Genomic DNA, 16,480 nt, shown 5'->3' with positions numbered 1-16,480 from the left:
TGATACAATGTGCCCGCGCTCAATATATAACCATAACTACCTAGGTCCACACCATAAGATATACCAATTACCCAAGTACCTAGTACATACTCCACTATGGTGATAATGCAAAGATTCTAAACAAACCAGTCATAATGTCTGACAAAAGTCCCTTGACTGTGGCATTGGTCTCTGATATGCAGGTCAGCGAACTTTCTTCCTCTCTCTCCATGCACGCCAAGGTATATATCTCTACGGTTTGGAAATAAATTGGCCAGGTTTAGAACAAAACACTAGCAGTCATTCAGAATATCAAAATAAATTGAATGTCATTGATTGGAAAGGTTGGGAATATATATATGACAAATCGTATAGTAGCCCTACCTAATATTAACATCCATGGATACTGTTCGAGCTGGACACTTAATACTAAAGTTATACCCGAGCGCCCCTAGAGAACTGCGTTTGAGACCATATATTCCAATAAATACCTAGAAAGTGAGAAAATACCTTCTTGTTAGTGGATTTGCTGTCCCCTTAGGCTGTACATTGTAGTGGGACGTTACGCACTACTTTGTTATACGAAGACATAGTAGACCCTAAATCTACTCATACCATTACGACTATAACAAGCAACAAGACAGTCCAAAGGAACATAATCCGATTGCTCCATACCATACATAATATAACCCAGCCAGAGCCACAGCGGTGCGAAGTCCGAACCGAATAGCATTGAGAATCCGTCGTAACCAAGACAGACGGTCTCATCACGGCATGGAATCAACAAAAACAATTAACACACAGTTTGAGATTAGACAATGAGGAAAGTAACATAATCAGTGGACAAGGAAATAGGTTAAAAACTAAAAGAGCAAAAAAAAAAGACTAGAGAGGAAAAGCCACTTCGCCAACGAGTTTCAATGCACCACGAACACCTCCATCCTCCGCCATTGTCTAGGTAGAGGGGGAAAACAAAAGCCAGATTAGCGATGAAGCCCAGATTTGCCTGCTTGCGCTCTCTTTCTCTTTTCTTGAAGTCGGTTTCTTTTTTTGTGACGGTCATTTTTCGGGGTAAGTTTTTTTTTTTGGTTATTGGAAAGCCATAGTTCTCAGCAAATTGGGGTTCTCCTTTTCCGAGATAGAAAGCAATATCAAAAGGAAAAACCTGAGCCAGTATCATCAAAGAGACACTGGAAGGGGATTCCAGCGCGGTGCTTGACAATTTACAAATAGTCTCACGAGAGTGCCCGGAGAATGGCGCATGCAGATACAGCGCGACCATTTCCGAGGGAAGAGTGGGATGGTGGATCGGCACAGAGGGAGACGGGTATCAAATGAACGCGAGATCGAGGCGCAGGGAGGAAAGAACAGAGAAGAAGACGCAGCATCGGGGACCTTGAGCAAGAAGGACCCCACAGATCAGATCATAATTTAAGCCATTTAGGCAGTGGGTTGGTGCTGGGGTGGCATGCGACCGCCGACCGGCATGGGGTACTGACCACCAGCCTGCTGTTGCTGCTGCTGGAGGTTCTGGTAGTACGCCATCTGCTGCTGCTGCTCGTTGGTCATGTAACCAGGGTGAATACCTGGGCGCATATTTCCCTGGGGTGCGTTGACGTTGCTGTGAGCCACATCTTCGGGGGCTTCGGGGGCGACATCGGGGGCGTCGACACCGTTCTCACTGGCAGCTGGGTCGGGAGCGTTGAGGCATGCCTGTCAGTGTGTTAGTGGCTGGATAGAACAGTATCATTGAAGCAGGCCATGGCTTACCTGAATCAGGTTCTTGCCCTCGGCCTTGGTGACCAGCGGCTGAAGTTTGGGGGTAGTAAAGGTGTAGACAAGGCCGGTCTCGGAGACGACCAGGAGGAGAACTTGAGTGCCAGTCAAGACAGAGAGTTCGTAGGCCTGTAGAGTATCGTGATGGTTAGTTTAAAGTCCCAATCGATCAAATATAGAAGGAGCCTCGATCGGGGAACTGATGTGGAGGGGGCCTCGGGACGCGACGCACCTTCTTCATGATACCGGCCTTCCGCTTGGAGAAAGTAATGTGCCGACGCGACTTATCCTGAATAAACTTGATCTCGATCTTGCGACGCTCACGACCGGGCTTGTCATCATCATCATCTTCATCGTCGGCGCTCATGCGGTTGCGCTTGGGGCCACGGGAATCGGCGCCGTTGCCGGGAAGGTCATCGTGACCAGGGGAAAGCTTTTCGTCAAGAACCGCAGACATATTGGCTATAAAGAAGAACAAAAGAGGTTTTATTATGGGGGGTGGTTATTGATTTGAGGGGGGGATACCGAAAGGGGAAGGCAAGAGATGACCCAATCGAGTAACGCGTTTATGGGATGTGAGAGAAAGGGAATGGGGGAATTGATGGGGGGGGGGAGAGCGAAGAAGGCAAAGTGCGAGTTGCGATGGGCAGGCGGTCTGTTACGTGGATCACGTGCGTAGTTGGTATTAGTACAGTTTGTAAGGTCAGATAAGTTGGGGTACTTTTATTGCTAGTAAGTTTAATATTAGGCAGAAGTACCGCTACAATTACTTTTGTATTGTCTTGTAATTGAGTTGTATTCGCCTCCTCCGGACCAGACACGATTCTTGGCTCTGCATGGTCATTGGCTGATTTCCCCTTCGGCCCCCCCGTTTGCCATTTTTTGCCCTTTTCCCCTCTGGTCTGGACTTTTTTTTCCCTTTGTTGCTGATTCCAAGTCCACGGGTATTGCGAATTTCTCGGACTTCCCAATTTTGGTTATTTTGGTATTTCTATTTCTCGTCTTCATTTGAAGTACAGAGTACCCAAGTGAGAAATATAGAATATCAAAAAAAAAAAAAAAAAAAAAAAAAAAAAAGAACATTACCTTTCTATACTTAGTACTCCATTCCATTCCACATGCCTCGACGGGGCAGAACTTGTCACGGTCCGCTGCTATGTGATTGGCCATTCCACCTTTAAACATGCCTTATGAGCATCCCTCATTGTCTATCAAGACCCTACTTTGTATATCATAGATCCTATTTCGAGGTTACACCTACAAAGTGGAATAAAAAAAAAAATAAGAATAAAACTGTGCTCACATCACACAGGCGCGGGTCGCACCTGCTTTGTGGCACGGAATAATGGCCATGTATACAACATACTCGCATGGCTGCATTCAGAGTACATCGTAATAGCCCAAGAGGGCACCCATCCCTGCCACCACTCTCTTATCTCTCTTATAGCCATTCCCATTCCTTTCTGAGTGCAACCACAAGAACCGACCCCACATTCATCATGGCACGTCAAAGTACGGAGTACAAGGCCACAGTCTCGACACAACAATAATCCCAGATATCTCATATCCCCTTACACACACATGCATGCCTTGCATGGAACTCGTAGAGCCCCTAGAGATACTATTTTGGGGTCTCACCGGTGTAGATTTGCTAAGGTACACAGAAATCGGGGTGGCTTGGTCAGTAGGCCTTTTAACAAAGATCAGGGGTATCCAGTCAGGGCTTGTTCCGTGCTTCTCCTATTATTACTCCTACAAGAATAGTCGGCCGCTTATGCGGCCGTGTCGAGTCTTTTTTGGTAGTGTTTTTTGGTAGTCTTTTATGGTAGTCTTTTTTGGTAGTCTTTTATGGTAGTCTTTTTTGGTGGTCTTTTAGATGTCTTTTTAGTGGTCTGTTTTCATAGATATTTTCTCCCTGTTCTCAGCTTGTTAGCTAGACGCCAGAAGGGCGGGAAAGAAAAGCATACTTTGTGCAAGAGACTTTTCTACTACGGAGTACAAACCTACAATATCTTCTCATCAGGTGATCTGGGTTGATATTGCTCTAAGCACAAAGTCATAACATTCATTCATTGCCCCTTACACCCCACCCGGAACCTGTCCAGATGGCTACCACGCGGTTTATTGATCACATCAGGAGCCCCAGGGCAAAGATCGACCGCTGTTGACTGTTCATGAAAGGAAAAGAATACATCCCATCGAATCCACATAGCAACATTAAGCAACCAAAGCCGATCAACGGGCCGATCCGAGAAGCCCTAGACCCGATGCAGCGGAGTCCAGCTCGGTCACTTTAGGATTCCTTCCTACATACCAAAGAATACCCTACACAACACTAAAATGACGAAAACTGATCATATTCTTCACATAATAAACAAAGGTCCAACGCTAATCACCAACGGAGACCCCAAACCGGGTCTGCTGTCAAGTCTATTTTTACAGAAAGGATGCAAGGCATAGGGTACAAAAAGTGGCTTTCCCCCAAAGCGCACTTAAGACCGGAAGACATGGAGAAAATAGGAAACAAGGAAAGATAAGAGCAAGGCCAAACCGATTAAGTGTGGCAAGTCTCGACCAAGGCCCGCATAGGTCCAGGGATAGGGAGGAAGACGGTATCAAAAAAGCCACGGAACATTTCAAAAATTGGAATACACCGTCAGGATATAGAGGGAGCACGCAAAGTCGCCAGGTTCCTGCACCGTACTGGAATCCGCATGCAACGCCGGATAAATGAAACAGAAACTGGAGGACGCGGAGGGCAAGTCACGATCAATCTCTTCTGGAAAAGAAAAGGGCTGTTGGGTTGGCCACTTTCGCACTCATATTGGGCTGGTGTCGTGAAGTCGGGACGAAGAAAAAGAAGATGTGTAGTATTTTAGAAAATAAAAGAGCTGAATCATGTGCAACGAAGTGAAGAGGTACGAGCAACAGTCCCAAGGACCAGCCTCAAGTAGTAACGGTGCAATTTTATTGCTGGTAAGTGCCGCGAAGATAATGGTCACTCACGCCACCGCCACCGCCGCCCTTGGGACCGAGCCAGACTATCTCAATCACGCTGTGGCCCTCATCTTCTTCGCGAACATAGAATTGGTGCACGTTCTCACCAACCACGAATGCATCACGGAGCAACCACCGATCCTTGGCAACACCGTCTTCCTCTGCGGGACGCAGGGGGCCCAGGCGGTCTTCATAGCCGCGGGGGTCTTCGGGCCAGGTCTTTTCGGTAGCATCGAAGTTGATAGCATCATCCGGCACATGCTCGCCGTACGTGTACTTCACCAGCGAGTAGCCGTTCGTCATAACCCAGAAGTGACGGAGAGTCTCGCCAGTAGCGGCGTTCACAGTCTCCTCCTGATCAAAGACCCAGCGACGGAGAACAGACTTGCGGCCTGCGGCAGCAGAAACGGTGGTCATCTTGACCACGTCCTTGCTGTACCAACTGTTCCAGTGGTGCATTGATTCGATCTTGCGACCGGACTCGTAAACGCCGTCCACGGGGTCTGCCATATCCATCTGGTAGAGCGAAGGCCACAGGGTCAGGGGGTGTCACCGAAGCGTTGGATACACTGGCCAAGCTTCTGGTCACCAGGCTGCTCGCCCCAGGACTGGCACTCATCGTAGTGCTTCATCAGGACATCCAAAAGAGGCTTCGAGACAAACACACCGGCACCACCGAATGCAATGTGGCCAAAAGTATCCACCTGCCAGCTGGCCTCAGACAAAGATCCAATGTAGTGCTTCTTGTTCTCATCAAAGAGCTTCAATTCCTCGGCGATAGTGGGGAGCGACAGGAAGAAGGTATCGTCGTCACTGAATCCAACCCAGGTGGTGTGCGGACGGTGTTTGCGAATGTGCTCGGTGAACGCCTCGACCATACCAAAGTAACGGGCAGTGAAGTCGAGCGGAGAGGCCTTGAGGGTCAAGTCCAGACCGCGGTTGCGGAAGTAGGTCTCTTGTTTCTCCAGGTCGTCGTCAGACTCAGGGACCAGAACAATCAGGCCGGCCTTGGTGTTTCCGTAGGAGTAAAGCAGAGAGGGAAGCAGGCGATCCAGACGGTCGACAGTAGTGGCCAGACCAAACAGAAGCTTGGAGGTCTCCTCGACATCGTCATCGGCGGCCACATCGACGTCGATGATTTCGGGGCAGACAAAGTTTTCCGGCTTGTTCTCGGGAGACACGACCATACCGCGCTCCATGACAACCATGGGCGGGAGTACAGGCTTCTCGATTTCCTCCAAAGTGTGGAATTCGGTGCGAGGGTTCACATGACGGGGACGGAAATAGGCGCGAGTGTAGTTCTTGCGTGGGAGCCATTCAGGGAAGGGAAGGGGGGCGGCCAATTTCGGGTCAGCCTCACAGGTGCTGCTGGCCGACGGCTGCGAATCAGATTGTGCCGGCGTTTGTACTTGAGGTTGCTTGTTTCCACCGAAGGTGGCCCGATCAATTGGGTGCTTAAACCGAAGGAAAGCTGAGCGGTCGTAGCGTTCCATGCAAAAGAAGAATATTCCGATAGTCACCAGAGCCACCAACGGGAATACCGTCTTCATCCGAAATAGAGGCATTTTGGATCTTCCAGTATTGAATGACGACTTTTCAAACATGTAAATAGAAGAAGGCGAGGCGAAATCGGGGCAGATGAACCCTGTAATTAAAAGTTATGGGTTCGGCGTGCGAGGTGTCGTATCCCGGAAATATCGTGCAGCAAAAGCTGGTAGCAAGACGCAATTCTCACTTGAGGGAAAAGTCAAATAAACGAGTGTTCCAAGAGTGGATTAAAGAGTGGCAGGCAAATAAAGTGCCGAGATATTTCAACGAGAGGCTGGCAGCGTCGGGACCTGCGACACGGTCCAAAGGAGGGAGCGTTTGTAAAGGGGGAAGTAGGAGGACTGAAAGAGAATAGAGAAGCAGGACTAACGCGGCTGGACGATGTGCCCAGTCCGAGTGAAAAGTCGATGAGAGCTTGTAGGATTGTGTCGTGAAGGTGTTGTAGGAGGAAAGAAAAAGGGAGGCCGCCGAAGCAATTAACGGGACGGGGTTGGACGTGTATTGGTATTACCGTAATATATTATTTAGGTCTTTTCTTTTTTTGAACTTCCTTTTTCTATCCGTTTTCTACATCGATGTACATGTGTACATATCTGACGTTCACGCTGTCCGCTGTTTTTCATTTAATATGCTGTCTTCAGTAATATCAGAATATATTGCAGCTGAATATTGACCTCTTGGTATTCATCCCCCGGTTTCGGTGTTGATGCCAAGTTGGGATGCAGGAACGAAGTTCTTCGACGGGACCATCGTAAATGATATGTGTGGCTTATACTCCGTGCTTTGTTTCCCCTTTTGCTTCGCTTTACCTGTTGAATCTAAGTGTCGATCATGACGGAAAAAGGAATGCTGTTGGTTGGGAGTGATCATCCCCTCCCAGCTTCAGTGGAATAATACGCCGCGATGATCGGCAGTGGGTTTTCTATTTATTTTCAGTCTCGAGCACAAAATTATGATTTTTGTCTAACCTGGGAACAGGTGTGGTTGTTCAAGTCGGAAATGGTCATATGGCTCTTGGCACTTCAAAATTAACATGTTTCAATGTATCTTCAAGGTCGTGAAGGCCGTTTGCGGCGACACATATTTGGATGCAGGCTCGCGTGAAGATGCCGATCAGCGGTTTGGGGCTCATACATAAATTTGTATGATAGGCCAGAAACTCATGTCTACTAATAACTCCGATTGCTCTCTCCCTCGCGTCTCTATATGTATGTTGTACGAGATAATGATTACTTGTATCTGCATATAGATACTACTATGTATAGATACGCTATGTACCCGAATTCGTCGGCACATTGCACCTAGCTGACTGCGCCTTTCTGAGCCTCGATCATTCAGCAATCTCGGACAATATAAGCGACTAAAACCATTCCCATCCCGAGACCCCATCATGATGATGTGAACAGTGAACATAATAACTACATTAGAACCGGAGATCACGTCACTGTTATCAAGTTCTAAGGTTGGCGCTCGGACCATCAAAGTAAAGTGCCGGAACTGGCCTGGGAAAGGGTTTGTATAAAAGTTGTGCTAACTAAGAACTACCTACCTTGACCCTGTAGCAGTATCAAACAATGGAAAGGACAGGTATACAGCAATTGTACTCCGTATTAGAGGCGAAAAAAGAGCCAGGGAAATGATCAGAGACGATCGCCCTCGCACCCAGCCGCGTCAACCAGTCAAAATTAGCCGGAGGGGCAAATGAGGCCAACGCACCCCCCCACAGACACGCGTCCTCCCCTGACGATATACCATAATGCTGGGCGCTGGTATTCGTTATTCGCCCATACATAATATCTGGGTAGATTTTTAGCCCTTTATCTAATTTGTTTCGAGACATTCCAATCCAAGGATGCTCCAGAATTTGCACATAGATATTTATATAAGAGAGAAGTTTCCACAAGAGAAGGAGAGACCCTGAAACATAGAAGCTTATCGGATAACGTATTTCCAGTGGCGATAGCATTTCCTGGCCCATGGATTTCACAGCCAAGTGGGCCGAGATCGACAACCATTTAAATGGGAATTTTAAATTGGTGGTTTCTGTGATCTATTTTGTTTCATGTTTCTTTATATATATGAATTTGACTGAAGTTATCCAGGGATGACACTGTATACTGTTTCAGTTACAACATAAGTACAACGTGCGGAGTACATAGTTATGTAACTACGGAGTACTACTTTGTATGTTTGTACTCCGTACCCCGAACATCGATGTACAATAATAATACTGAAGGCACCTGAACTGTGGAGAATCATCCACTTCTGTCCAGGCCCATAGCCATGGCATTTACTACGGTACAGATAGTTACGTACTAATAGGGCACGCGTTCCAATTGTCACGGTTGCTTATAGCATCAGAACTAATTCTGTCATACCTCGTGTATGTAAATGTGTCCAGTGTATCAGATTAAAAACGCCGTGTCAGCACTTACGAATCCCCTAGTAATACATAATACAATCCCTGTGATTGCACGAAACAGCCGCTAATATAATGCAAAAGATATGCCGGTCATTTTTGTGGCATTTTAAGCTTGAATGGTGGGCTTGGCGTTGCTGTCACAGCGGGAAAAGGGGGAGATTTCCACGCTCAAGGGTCTTTCTATCAATAGTACATGTATTTCTGTAATCTGACTGTAAAATGAGGACTGGTGCATCTCTTTCTGCGGTGAGTTTTGCCATATTGAGTTTGGCAATACGCTGCGTAACCTTTTCCTTCACTTTAGGTGTAGACATAGTAGAAAGGGCCTCGAATTGCTTATTCTCCATCATCTCTACCATCCACCTTGACATTTGAGATCCCTGGGTTGCGTTTAAACGCGCACTTATTTCCGAGAGCAAAGCTCATCATCAAAATACATGTACCTTACCCCTGCTGGAACCTACTAAATTTGGCAAGTGTCTGGGAATTTTGCCACCAGAATAGCATAGATCGTCTATACTTGTAATATTAGAATGTTGACGTTCAATAAGTTGCTTTGAAGGCCAGAAGGGACTACATTCAAGGCTTTCTAGAAGGTATATATTGCCCGTACTTCAAGACTGCACTGAGTCTCTTGAGGATTCGGCTTCATCTGATTCTGCAGATAACTCGCAAGATAAAACAGTCATGGTTTCTTCCTCGCCCAGGTCCCATGCTAGATCCATAGCACTTTGACCATCGCTGTTCACCAAGCTGGAATCCACACCCGCATTACGCAACTCCGTGATCGTTTCATCGCCTATCTCTCCACGCTCACTCCGCACTGCTAAGTGCAATGCTGTATTGCCATCATTATTCTTTGCCATAAAATCGGCCAGGCCACCCGCCACCAGAATACGGACCCCCCAGAAAAAGCCCGCTCGTGCAACCATATGTAGGGGAGTTTCACCGTTGATGTCTTTCGAATCAGGATCAGAGCCGGCTTCAAGCAGGATCTCAAACGCATCTTCGGCAACGTTCAAATAAGGAGAACATGCCATGTGAAGTGGAATTCGACCCAATGAATCTTTCGACATGGGGTCAGCTCCTCGCTTGAGGAGGAGTTTGACTGTCCCCTCACGATTTTGGAATTCTGCTTGATGCAGCACAGTGCGACCAAGAGAGTCTCTAGAATCCACCTGAGATCCTCCTTCCAGGAGCCATTCCACCACATTTTCGCAATCGTGAAGCTCACCGTGGTCTCAGTCTCCAGGATATTGGCCGTATGGCCATCTGTTTTGATGACGAATTGCGTGGTCGTCCGCCCATTCAACGATATGCGGCGGCAAAATTGCCCTTCCGTTAGTATGACCATACTCAAGGGCTCGAAAAACTGGATCAATGCCCCTCCAGTCTATAGAGCCGAAACTTGCACCTTTATTGCGCAAAAGCTCTATCATTTCGTGACCACCAAAACTCAAAGCCCAGTCAATGGGAGTCCGGTCATGACAATCACGAGATTCTAGACAGGCGCCTTTCTTGATAAGACGCTCAACAATTGCGCAGTTATTGTCCCTAACTGCTAGATGGAGTGGCATCTCACCATTCGGGTCTATGGCGTTCGGGTTCGCTCCATTATCCAGTAAGAGCTTGACGGTTCCCTCGCAGCCCAGGAATGCAGCAATACATAGTAGTGTGCAACAATTGAGGTGGCCTTCATGGCCCACTTGAGGTGAATGCGAGCTGAAGTCTTTTAGCTTCTCACGTACCATCACACGGAACTCGTCAAGCGGCATGGGCTCTTGTGCATTGCCATTTGCATCCAGGCCATGGGGGTTCACACCATATTTCAGCAAATTATCAACCATGTCGGCGCGGTTCAGGAATGCCGCCATCCATAATGGCATGAAACCATACCGGTTCTTCAAGTAAAGGTCTGCACCGTGCTCTAGTAAAGCACTAGCCACCGTACATTTATCTCCCGGGGAGCGTTTTCTTGCACCCCTGTAAGCTCTGGCTACACAATGAATAGGTGCATCACAAATGGTCTGCTATGGCCAACAGAATTTCATTTGGCAAGCTAAGCAGAGCCATGATATTATAATAAATATCGAAGGAAAAGAAATGGGATCTTCGGTGTGTTATCTTACATACAACAGCTCTTACATAATATTAAGCCAGATAAATCAGATCCTTAAACTTGAGTCTACCAGACAAAGGTCAGAGAAGGAGAGAGTTGTATAAAGGGAAGATGAACTCGGAGATGGGGCGAAATGATAACCTACGCCTCTGCCCCACTCTGATCCGGTGGGCTGACATCCGGTGGGCAGCCCTGGAGGAATGTACTCGTCCATGTCCATAGGATAACCTTTCACATCACCTTTCTAGGGAGCAAAATTGAAAATATGCAGTTTCAATGTCAAGTCCCCGGCTGTACCTCGAGCTACCGTCGTAAAGAGCACCTCCGACGCCACGAGGCGCAACATCGTGGAAATCACCTTCGCACCTGTTCGATTTGTGGTCGTGCCTTTTCTCGCAGGTAGAGTGATCCATGAGTTCAGATAGGATTGATCATTAGATAACGGATAGCTATGCAGTGACAGTCTTCGACGTCATATTCGTCGCGATCATGAAGTCCCCGGACAGTCTCTCGCTCGCGCCACACAGGCCTGCAGGAGATGTCGTACGACTAAAACACGGTGTCAGGGAGGCTTGCCATGTATAGAGTGTTCTTTGAAGGGAGACTTGTGTATCTTTGATGTCCCCGATATCGAGCCCGCTCAACCCGATCCCGAAGAAGAACTCTGGGAGTCCCTCGAGAATAACGCCCGAGTTAACCATTACATACATCTTTACTTCGCACATTTTCATCAAAACTGGCCGATCCTGCATCAACATACCTTCAGTGTTCCTGACGAGCCCCCATTGCTGCTTCAGGCAGTGTTAATGATCGGCCTCTGGGTCAGTGGGAGCCCGGCGGGGCGGCAAAATGCTCGGAACTTGCATTCCAAGCTAGGACTGGCGATTTCGTCGCAGCGGGTAAGTCACTCAAAGGCACTAGCTTGATCTAAAATTTTGTCCAGTTCATTGATTGTTGATTCGCAGGACAACTGGGAACGATCGCCGGTGGAAGGGGAGCACGATAACGAAGGTTCAGGCAGCCCAACTTCACGATGGCCGATTGCAACCTACCAAGGCATTCTTCTCTACATCATATTCTCATTACTGGCATCGATTCCGATTGGTCTCGAGCTTAACCTCAGCCTGGCCTTACCTGTATCCGACCGTCAAATCCTTTCCGCTCTGATCGCAACCTGTTTGCGAAATAACATCTTCTACTATCCTAATATGCTTACAAGGTACCAACACGTGGAGTCCATTACCTGCATGTGGGTGGGAGTCGAAGAGATCAAAAGGTTCGGTTTGGCCTTGTACAAGGTCTCTCGGCTTTGTGGAAGGGGGAGTTGCTTGGAGGAGTCTGATGAAACTGATGGTCGACTTCTTCGCCTCTCCGATCTACAGTTCCCCGTGCCAGATAGGAGGAATTTTTGGGATGCTGGATCGAATGCAGAATTGGCTCAGCGTCTTTTGATATACTCTAGAAGAGAAGATAAATCGGATGACCCTAGGGATACCAGTTGGATCTCACAAAGTGGGATTTTATTGGAAACTGACGAAAATTGGTGGAATTGACTCAATGACGATTTTCTGGTTTGAAGAATGTCCTACTGCGTTATATGTTGTTCATGAAACTGGAAACTGCTTTTTGTCACAACACAGCTATCGTGGATTTCCATTCTTCTGGGCACTTGGCTAGTGAGAGAAACCTTTGGCCAAGAGTCTGTATTGGGACTGAAAAGAAACCGTATGTATATGTATGTATACTGCAATACCATTATATATTTTCTCGATATTCCAGTATCCTACATCGATGACAATTTTGCCAGCGGAATCAAATTAAGCCTTCCACTTCTCGCACGTATATTATGGCTAATCAAGGTCAGTGAGCGGAAATTCACAACCGTTTTAAAAGAATGTTGGTTTAGATTTATCACTGTCACGCTTTAAGTTGGCTTACTTTTAATGTGAGGAGTCTCCCTAATCGAGTTTAACCATCTTACGTGCTGAAAGATGAGGGGATCAGTTTAATGTAGAAGAGATCTGAGTCGTCCATAAGATGTATGTATAATAGACCAATATCCAGTCCACTAAATCAAGAGCTGATCTCACTCTCAGAGACAATTGTGGCAAAGCCATCGGCCAATTCACTGAGAACCACAGAGACTACCGTCTCCGCATTTGCACCAGGGATGTTGCGATCGCCCACAGCATCCCGCACAACGAGCACATCATATCCAAGCTCACTACCAGCACGTGCTGTGGTAGAAATGCAAACGTGTGCCATGTAGCCAACCAGTACAATCTTCTGACCTACTTCTCCCAGTCCCTGCAAGTAATCATGCAAATCGGTCTTGGCAAAAGAACTGGGGAAGTTCTTAGTGACCACTTTCTCGTTCGGCTTGGGCGTCAGTTCTTCAAATTCTTGTGCGAGAGCAGTGCCCGGTGTGAAGACAGGTGCGCCGGCAGGCACTTCGTGGACGACGTGGACAATATTCTTGCCATTGCCGTCCTGTCGGTATTTTTCCAGCAGCTTGGCAATAACCTTGCGGGTTTCGGCGACTTTTTCAACCACGAGAAGGCCTGTGGCATACTCGTTTTGAGCGTCGATAATGATGAGAGTCGAATCACTGGTGGAGGCAGAGGAAGGGGGAATGCCGATGAGTTGACGGAATGACTTGACGGTGGAAGACATGATAAAAGGTGGCGGTTGGTAAAAGGATGATCAAGTATGGAGGTTTTGTTATTTGAGTTGACGGGTCTTCGATCTGGGGAAGTGGTGGTTTATATACGTAGAGGGTGCTGTCCAGGCCAGACAGAGTGGGGCCGGTGGGCTTTCTCCAGTCTGTGCAGCCCACCGGGACCTTAAGTAAGAAACTCAAAAGTGACACCTTATGACAAATGTGACCTCGGGAACCTCGGGGGGTGAAGTGAATAGTCGGAGAAAATAGTACCTTGTATATAATGCAAAGAAGACGGTGTCCGCATCGGTAATGAAGTCGATGGTCTATTTGCTACAAGTTGTGAACAAATTGACGCCCAGTGAAAGGCCGAAGGACCAATTTGCGAGCATTGGACTCTTTGTATAGTTTTGTGTCAACCTCTCACTCTACTATTTTAACGTATTATTACCAATGACAATATTTGCAGCATAAGCAGAAGCTGATTCTTAGTTTCGATTAACAAGAGTTGCCGTCTTTTGGCCTCCCGCGTAAGTAGTTGATTAGTCTGTTTGAAAGCAAACGAAGGCATTTTGGGGAGTCGATATGCTCAGTATGAAACGGAGAATCAGACTATGCCTTTGAGCAGTACTTCTCTTTCTGGAACTTCCTAGGCTCATACTCCTGTAAGTCACCCAGACAGGGTGCTACGAATAGACTGCGATTGAAGACGCCTTTCAGTGTGAAGAGCGATACCACAATCCATAATAACAGAACACAAATGGATAGTATCTAAGATGAGTTAGCCAATCGAGGATGAGACATTTGGCGTTGAAGTAGCGTACTGTGCCTAGGACTTTGAAGAATCTGGAGGGCATTTCTCGGCCCAGTTGGTTCGTGCAAGTCGTAAAGACGCTGAGCGGGAAGGTGAATGCCCACCATCCGAGGTTGAATGGAAATCTTTTCAACCGAATGATGGCTGCCACTGCAAAGAACAGCCATAGAAAACCAAATGACCACAGGAGAAGACCCATCAGCAAGCCGATGCCGTAGAACTTATCGCCTGCTCTGGATCTCAACGTTCTTGTAAACGGGAAGACCTTTTGTGCAGCCACCCCTAACTTTTGAATTCTGTGCAGAAAAGAATGATGCATTAGTGTGTGCCTCTGACACTTTGCAGCCATTTCGAAGGTACTCACGCAAAGCCCCCTTGACCACGAGGACCAAGAGGCAAGAACGTGCTAACAATCACTACTTTTTATGGTAATTTGTACAGCATGAGGCGCATCAAATAAATGACAATTACCATCATTGCCAGGGGCACTCCACCACCCCATAGAACATAGCTCACGATGATAGTCCCTAGAGCATGCTGTGGATCCGGGAGCAAATCAGCCACAATACCTCCCGATGCCGCCGCAACGACACAAGACACAATGGGAAGCAGCCAAGCGCCGCCCATCGCCTGTAGCTCGATACCGGCCGTTCGAGTTATCCTAGAAACCGAGTCGGTCCTAGTAGAACTTTCAAAAAGGAGTTGTATTTACACCATACATAATAAATGGTATCCCGAAGCATGTTATGATAGAAACAACAGCATCTGCAATCCACAGAGCCCAGGCAAAGTAAACAGTCCAGTTTCCCCGGGCTGGTACGCAGATATAGCAATTCATATTGATGATTGTAGCAAGTCCCATAGAGAAAGTTCCAAGGAAAAGGGATTGTGTGGGATGAGTCACCATGAGGTAGACGATCTTCGGGTAAAGGACATATCGCAAGATGGTTATGGCGGCGAAGATGAAGAGGAGAATATTCAAACAGAATATCACCACTGATATCCAGTATAACCATCTGCTATTATAGGGTAAAGTGTTGAGCAGAATAGAAGTAATCCCGGTGCCCATATTGACCGAGAACCAACTTGATTAAGCAGAGTTAGCAAAGTCGACAACCTACGCTCGAGACACATGCGTAGGTGTGAAATTCCGCACGAGATAGCGCCAGCCATCATTATGCTTCAACCGTTTTGTGTAAGAACCACCATTCTCACCTTCCAGTGACTCTGCGGTATCATTTATGTTGGTCAACTGTTGAACTCCTTTCTTATTTTTTGCTCTGTACTTCCTCAAACCCGGCTTAGCCAAGACTTTCCCTACCGGTACCCAATCCCCTCACTCTCTGTATATGGGAGGTACGGTTTCTGACGGCAATTTACCTGAAGGCGGCCATCCTATCAAATTCATACCACACGAATATGAACAGTTCTTCCTTCATAACAATGACCATAACATTTATACATACACCATAACATTCATACATATAATAGTCACAAGTTCTACTGACGTATTACTTTAATCGTAGTACATACATCAAAACGTAGAAGAAGCCGAAGAGAGGGGAAAGTCAGCGAAAGCAGAGGTGGAAGTGAAACAAAAGAAACATGAAACTGAGGTCAAATCAATTAGGGCTTACACCTGAACCAGCCGCATCCCAACTATAAAAGGCCTCCCCCACCAGATCCAATCCTTGGTCCTTCCTTCTTCCTACCACGCCCCGCGCCTGACGTCCGGAAACGGACGTGGGAATGTTGCCCAGTTAAACCATGATCATCTCTACCATGTGTTAGCAGCTTCCCTGTATCGAGGCTCAACAAACACCGGCGCAAGCACTCAAGATAACGCGGCGGCAATGGACTGGGCAACATACCGACAACTCTCACATATGGCGTTTCACCCCAAATTACAGCAATTCCTACAGCACTCGGTAGGTAATGTGCTATCAGCTAAGATTAATTCGTTTGGCGACTGGGGTGATGATCGAGGATTTGGACTTTTTTTTGCCCGTACTGTTGAGGATCGGTCGGTCGATCTGCCGACTAACCGGATGGCTGTGGCGCGCTACCTGGCACATGACTGCCCACGACTCCGTTTTCTCTTCTATCTGCTTAAGAGTGAGGGATCGCAAGCCGAGTCAGGGACCCGCCCACGATTCCTCATCTATT

General features: G+C 47.3%; 8 protein-coding genes across 8 annotated transcripts; 1 reads left to right on the top strand and 7 right to left on the bottom strand.

The window, feature by feature from the left end:
* Nucleotides 1-1,419: 1,419 nt before the first annotated feature.
* N7471_011793 (Transcription factor MADS-box) lies at nucleotides 1,420-2,212 on the bottom strand (the record flags this gene model as incomplete). Its single annotated transcript, XM_057284512.1, has 3 exons — nucleotides 1,420-1,692; nucleotides 1,750-1,884; nucleotides 1,988-2,212. The coding sequence occupies 3 exons, from the start codon at nucleotides 2,210-2,212 to the stop codon at nucleotides 1,420-1,422; spliced, it is 633 nt and encodes a 210-aa protein (XP_057130778.1).
* A 2,510-nt stretch (nucleotides 2,213-4,722) lies between these two features.
* Nucleotides 4,723-6,317, bottom strand: gfsA (glycosyltransferase family 31 protein; the record flags this gene model as incomplete). The annotated part of the gene is made up of 2 exons (XM_057284511.1): nucleotides 4,723-5,255; nucleotides 5,306-6,317. 2 exons carry the CDS (start codon nucleotides 6,315-6,317, stop codon nucleotides 4,723-4,725), a joined length of 1,545 nt encoding a protein of 514 aa, XP_057130777.1.
* A 3,019-nt stretch (nucleotides 6,318-9,336) lies between these two features.
* On the bottom strand, nucleotides 9,337-9,798 carry N7471_011791 (ankyrin repeat domain-containing protein; the record flags this gene model as incomplete). The annotated part of the gene is made up of 1 exon (XM_057284510.1): nucleotides 9,337-9,798. The coding sequence occupies one exon, from the start codon at nucleotides 9,796-9,798 to the stop codon at nucleotides 9,337-9,339; it is 462 nt and encodes a 153-aa protein (XP_057130776.1).
* Nucleotides 9,799-9,963: 165 nt separating this feature from the next.
* N7471_011790 (ankyrin repeat domain-containing protein) lies at nucleotides 9,964-10,569 on the bottom strand (the record flags this gene model as incomplete). Its single annotated transcript, XM_057284509.1, has 1 exon — nucleotides 9,964-10,569. The coding sequence occupies one exon, from the start codon at nucleotides 10,567-10,569 to the stop codon at nucleotides 9,964-9,966; it is 606 nt and encodes a 201-aa protein (XP_057130775.1).
* A 537-nt stretch (nucleotides 10,570-11,106) lies between these two features.
* On the top strand, nucleotides 11,107-12,394 carry N7471_011789 (Zn(II)2Cys6 transcription factor domain-containing protein; the record flags this gene model as incomplete). Its single annotated transcript, XM_057284508.1, has 3 exons — nucleotides 11,107-11,240; nucleotides 11,299-11,740; nucleotides 11,807-12,394. The coding sequence occupies 3 exons, from the start codon at nucleotides 11,107-11,109 to the stop codon at nucleotides 12,392-12,394; spliced, it is 1,164 nt and encodes a 387-aa protein (XP_057130774.1).
* Nucleotides 12,395-12,914: 520 nt separating this feature from the next.
* On the bottom strand, nucleotides 12,915-13,514 carry N7471_011788 (uncharacterized protein; the record flags this gene model as incomplete). The annotated part of the gene is made up of 1 exon (XM_057284507.1): nucleotides 12,915-13,514. The coding sequence occupies one exon, from the start codon at nucleotides 13,512-13,514 to the stop codon at nucleotides 12,915-12,917; it is 600 nt and encodes a 199-aa protein (XP_057130773.1).
* Nucleotides 13,515-14,112: 598 nt separating this feature from the next.
* N7471_011787 (uncharacterized protein) lies at nucleotides 14,113-14,663 on the bottom strand (the record flags this gene model as incomplete). The annotated part of the gene is made up of 2 exons (XM_057284506.1): nucleotides 14,113-14,271; nucleotides 14,325-14,663. 2 exons carry the CDS (start codon nucleotides 14,661-14,663, stop codon nucleotides 14,113-14,115), a joined length of 498 nt encoding a protein of 165 aa, XP_057130772.1.
* A 74-nt stretch (nucleotides 14,664-14,737) lies between these two features.
* On the bottom strand, nucleotides 14,738-15,566 carry N7471_011786 (C4-dicarboxylate transporter/malic acid transport protein; the record flags this gene model as incomplete). The annotated part of the gene is made up of 3 exons (XM_057284505.1): nucleotides 14,738-14,993; nucleotides 15,034-15,399; nucleotides 15,436-15,566. 3 exons carry the CDS (start codon nucleotides 15,564-15,566, stop codon nucleotides 14,738-14,740), a joined length of 753 nt encoding a protein of 250 aa, XP_057130771.1.
* Between the last annotated feature and the right edge of the window lie 914 nt (nucleotides 15,567-16,480).

Source organism: Penicillium samsonianum (genome assembly GCF_028829775.1).
Source record: "Penicillium samsonianum strain IBT 33392 chromosome Unknown utg000007l_segment0_segment0, whole genome shotgun sequence".
Classification (NCBI taxonomy): domain Eukaryota; kingdom Fungi; phylum Ascomycota; class Eurotiomycetes; order Eurotiales; family Aspergillaceae; genus Penicillium; species Penicillium samsonianum.
Note: the sequence above shows the minus strand (reverse complement) of the source record. Positions and strands in the feature narration are given on the sequence as shown.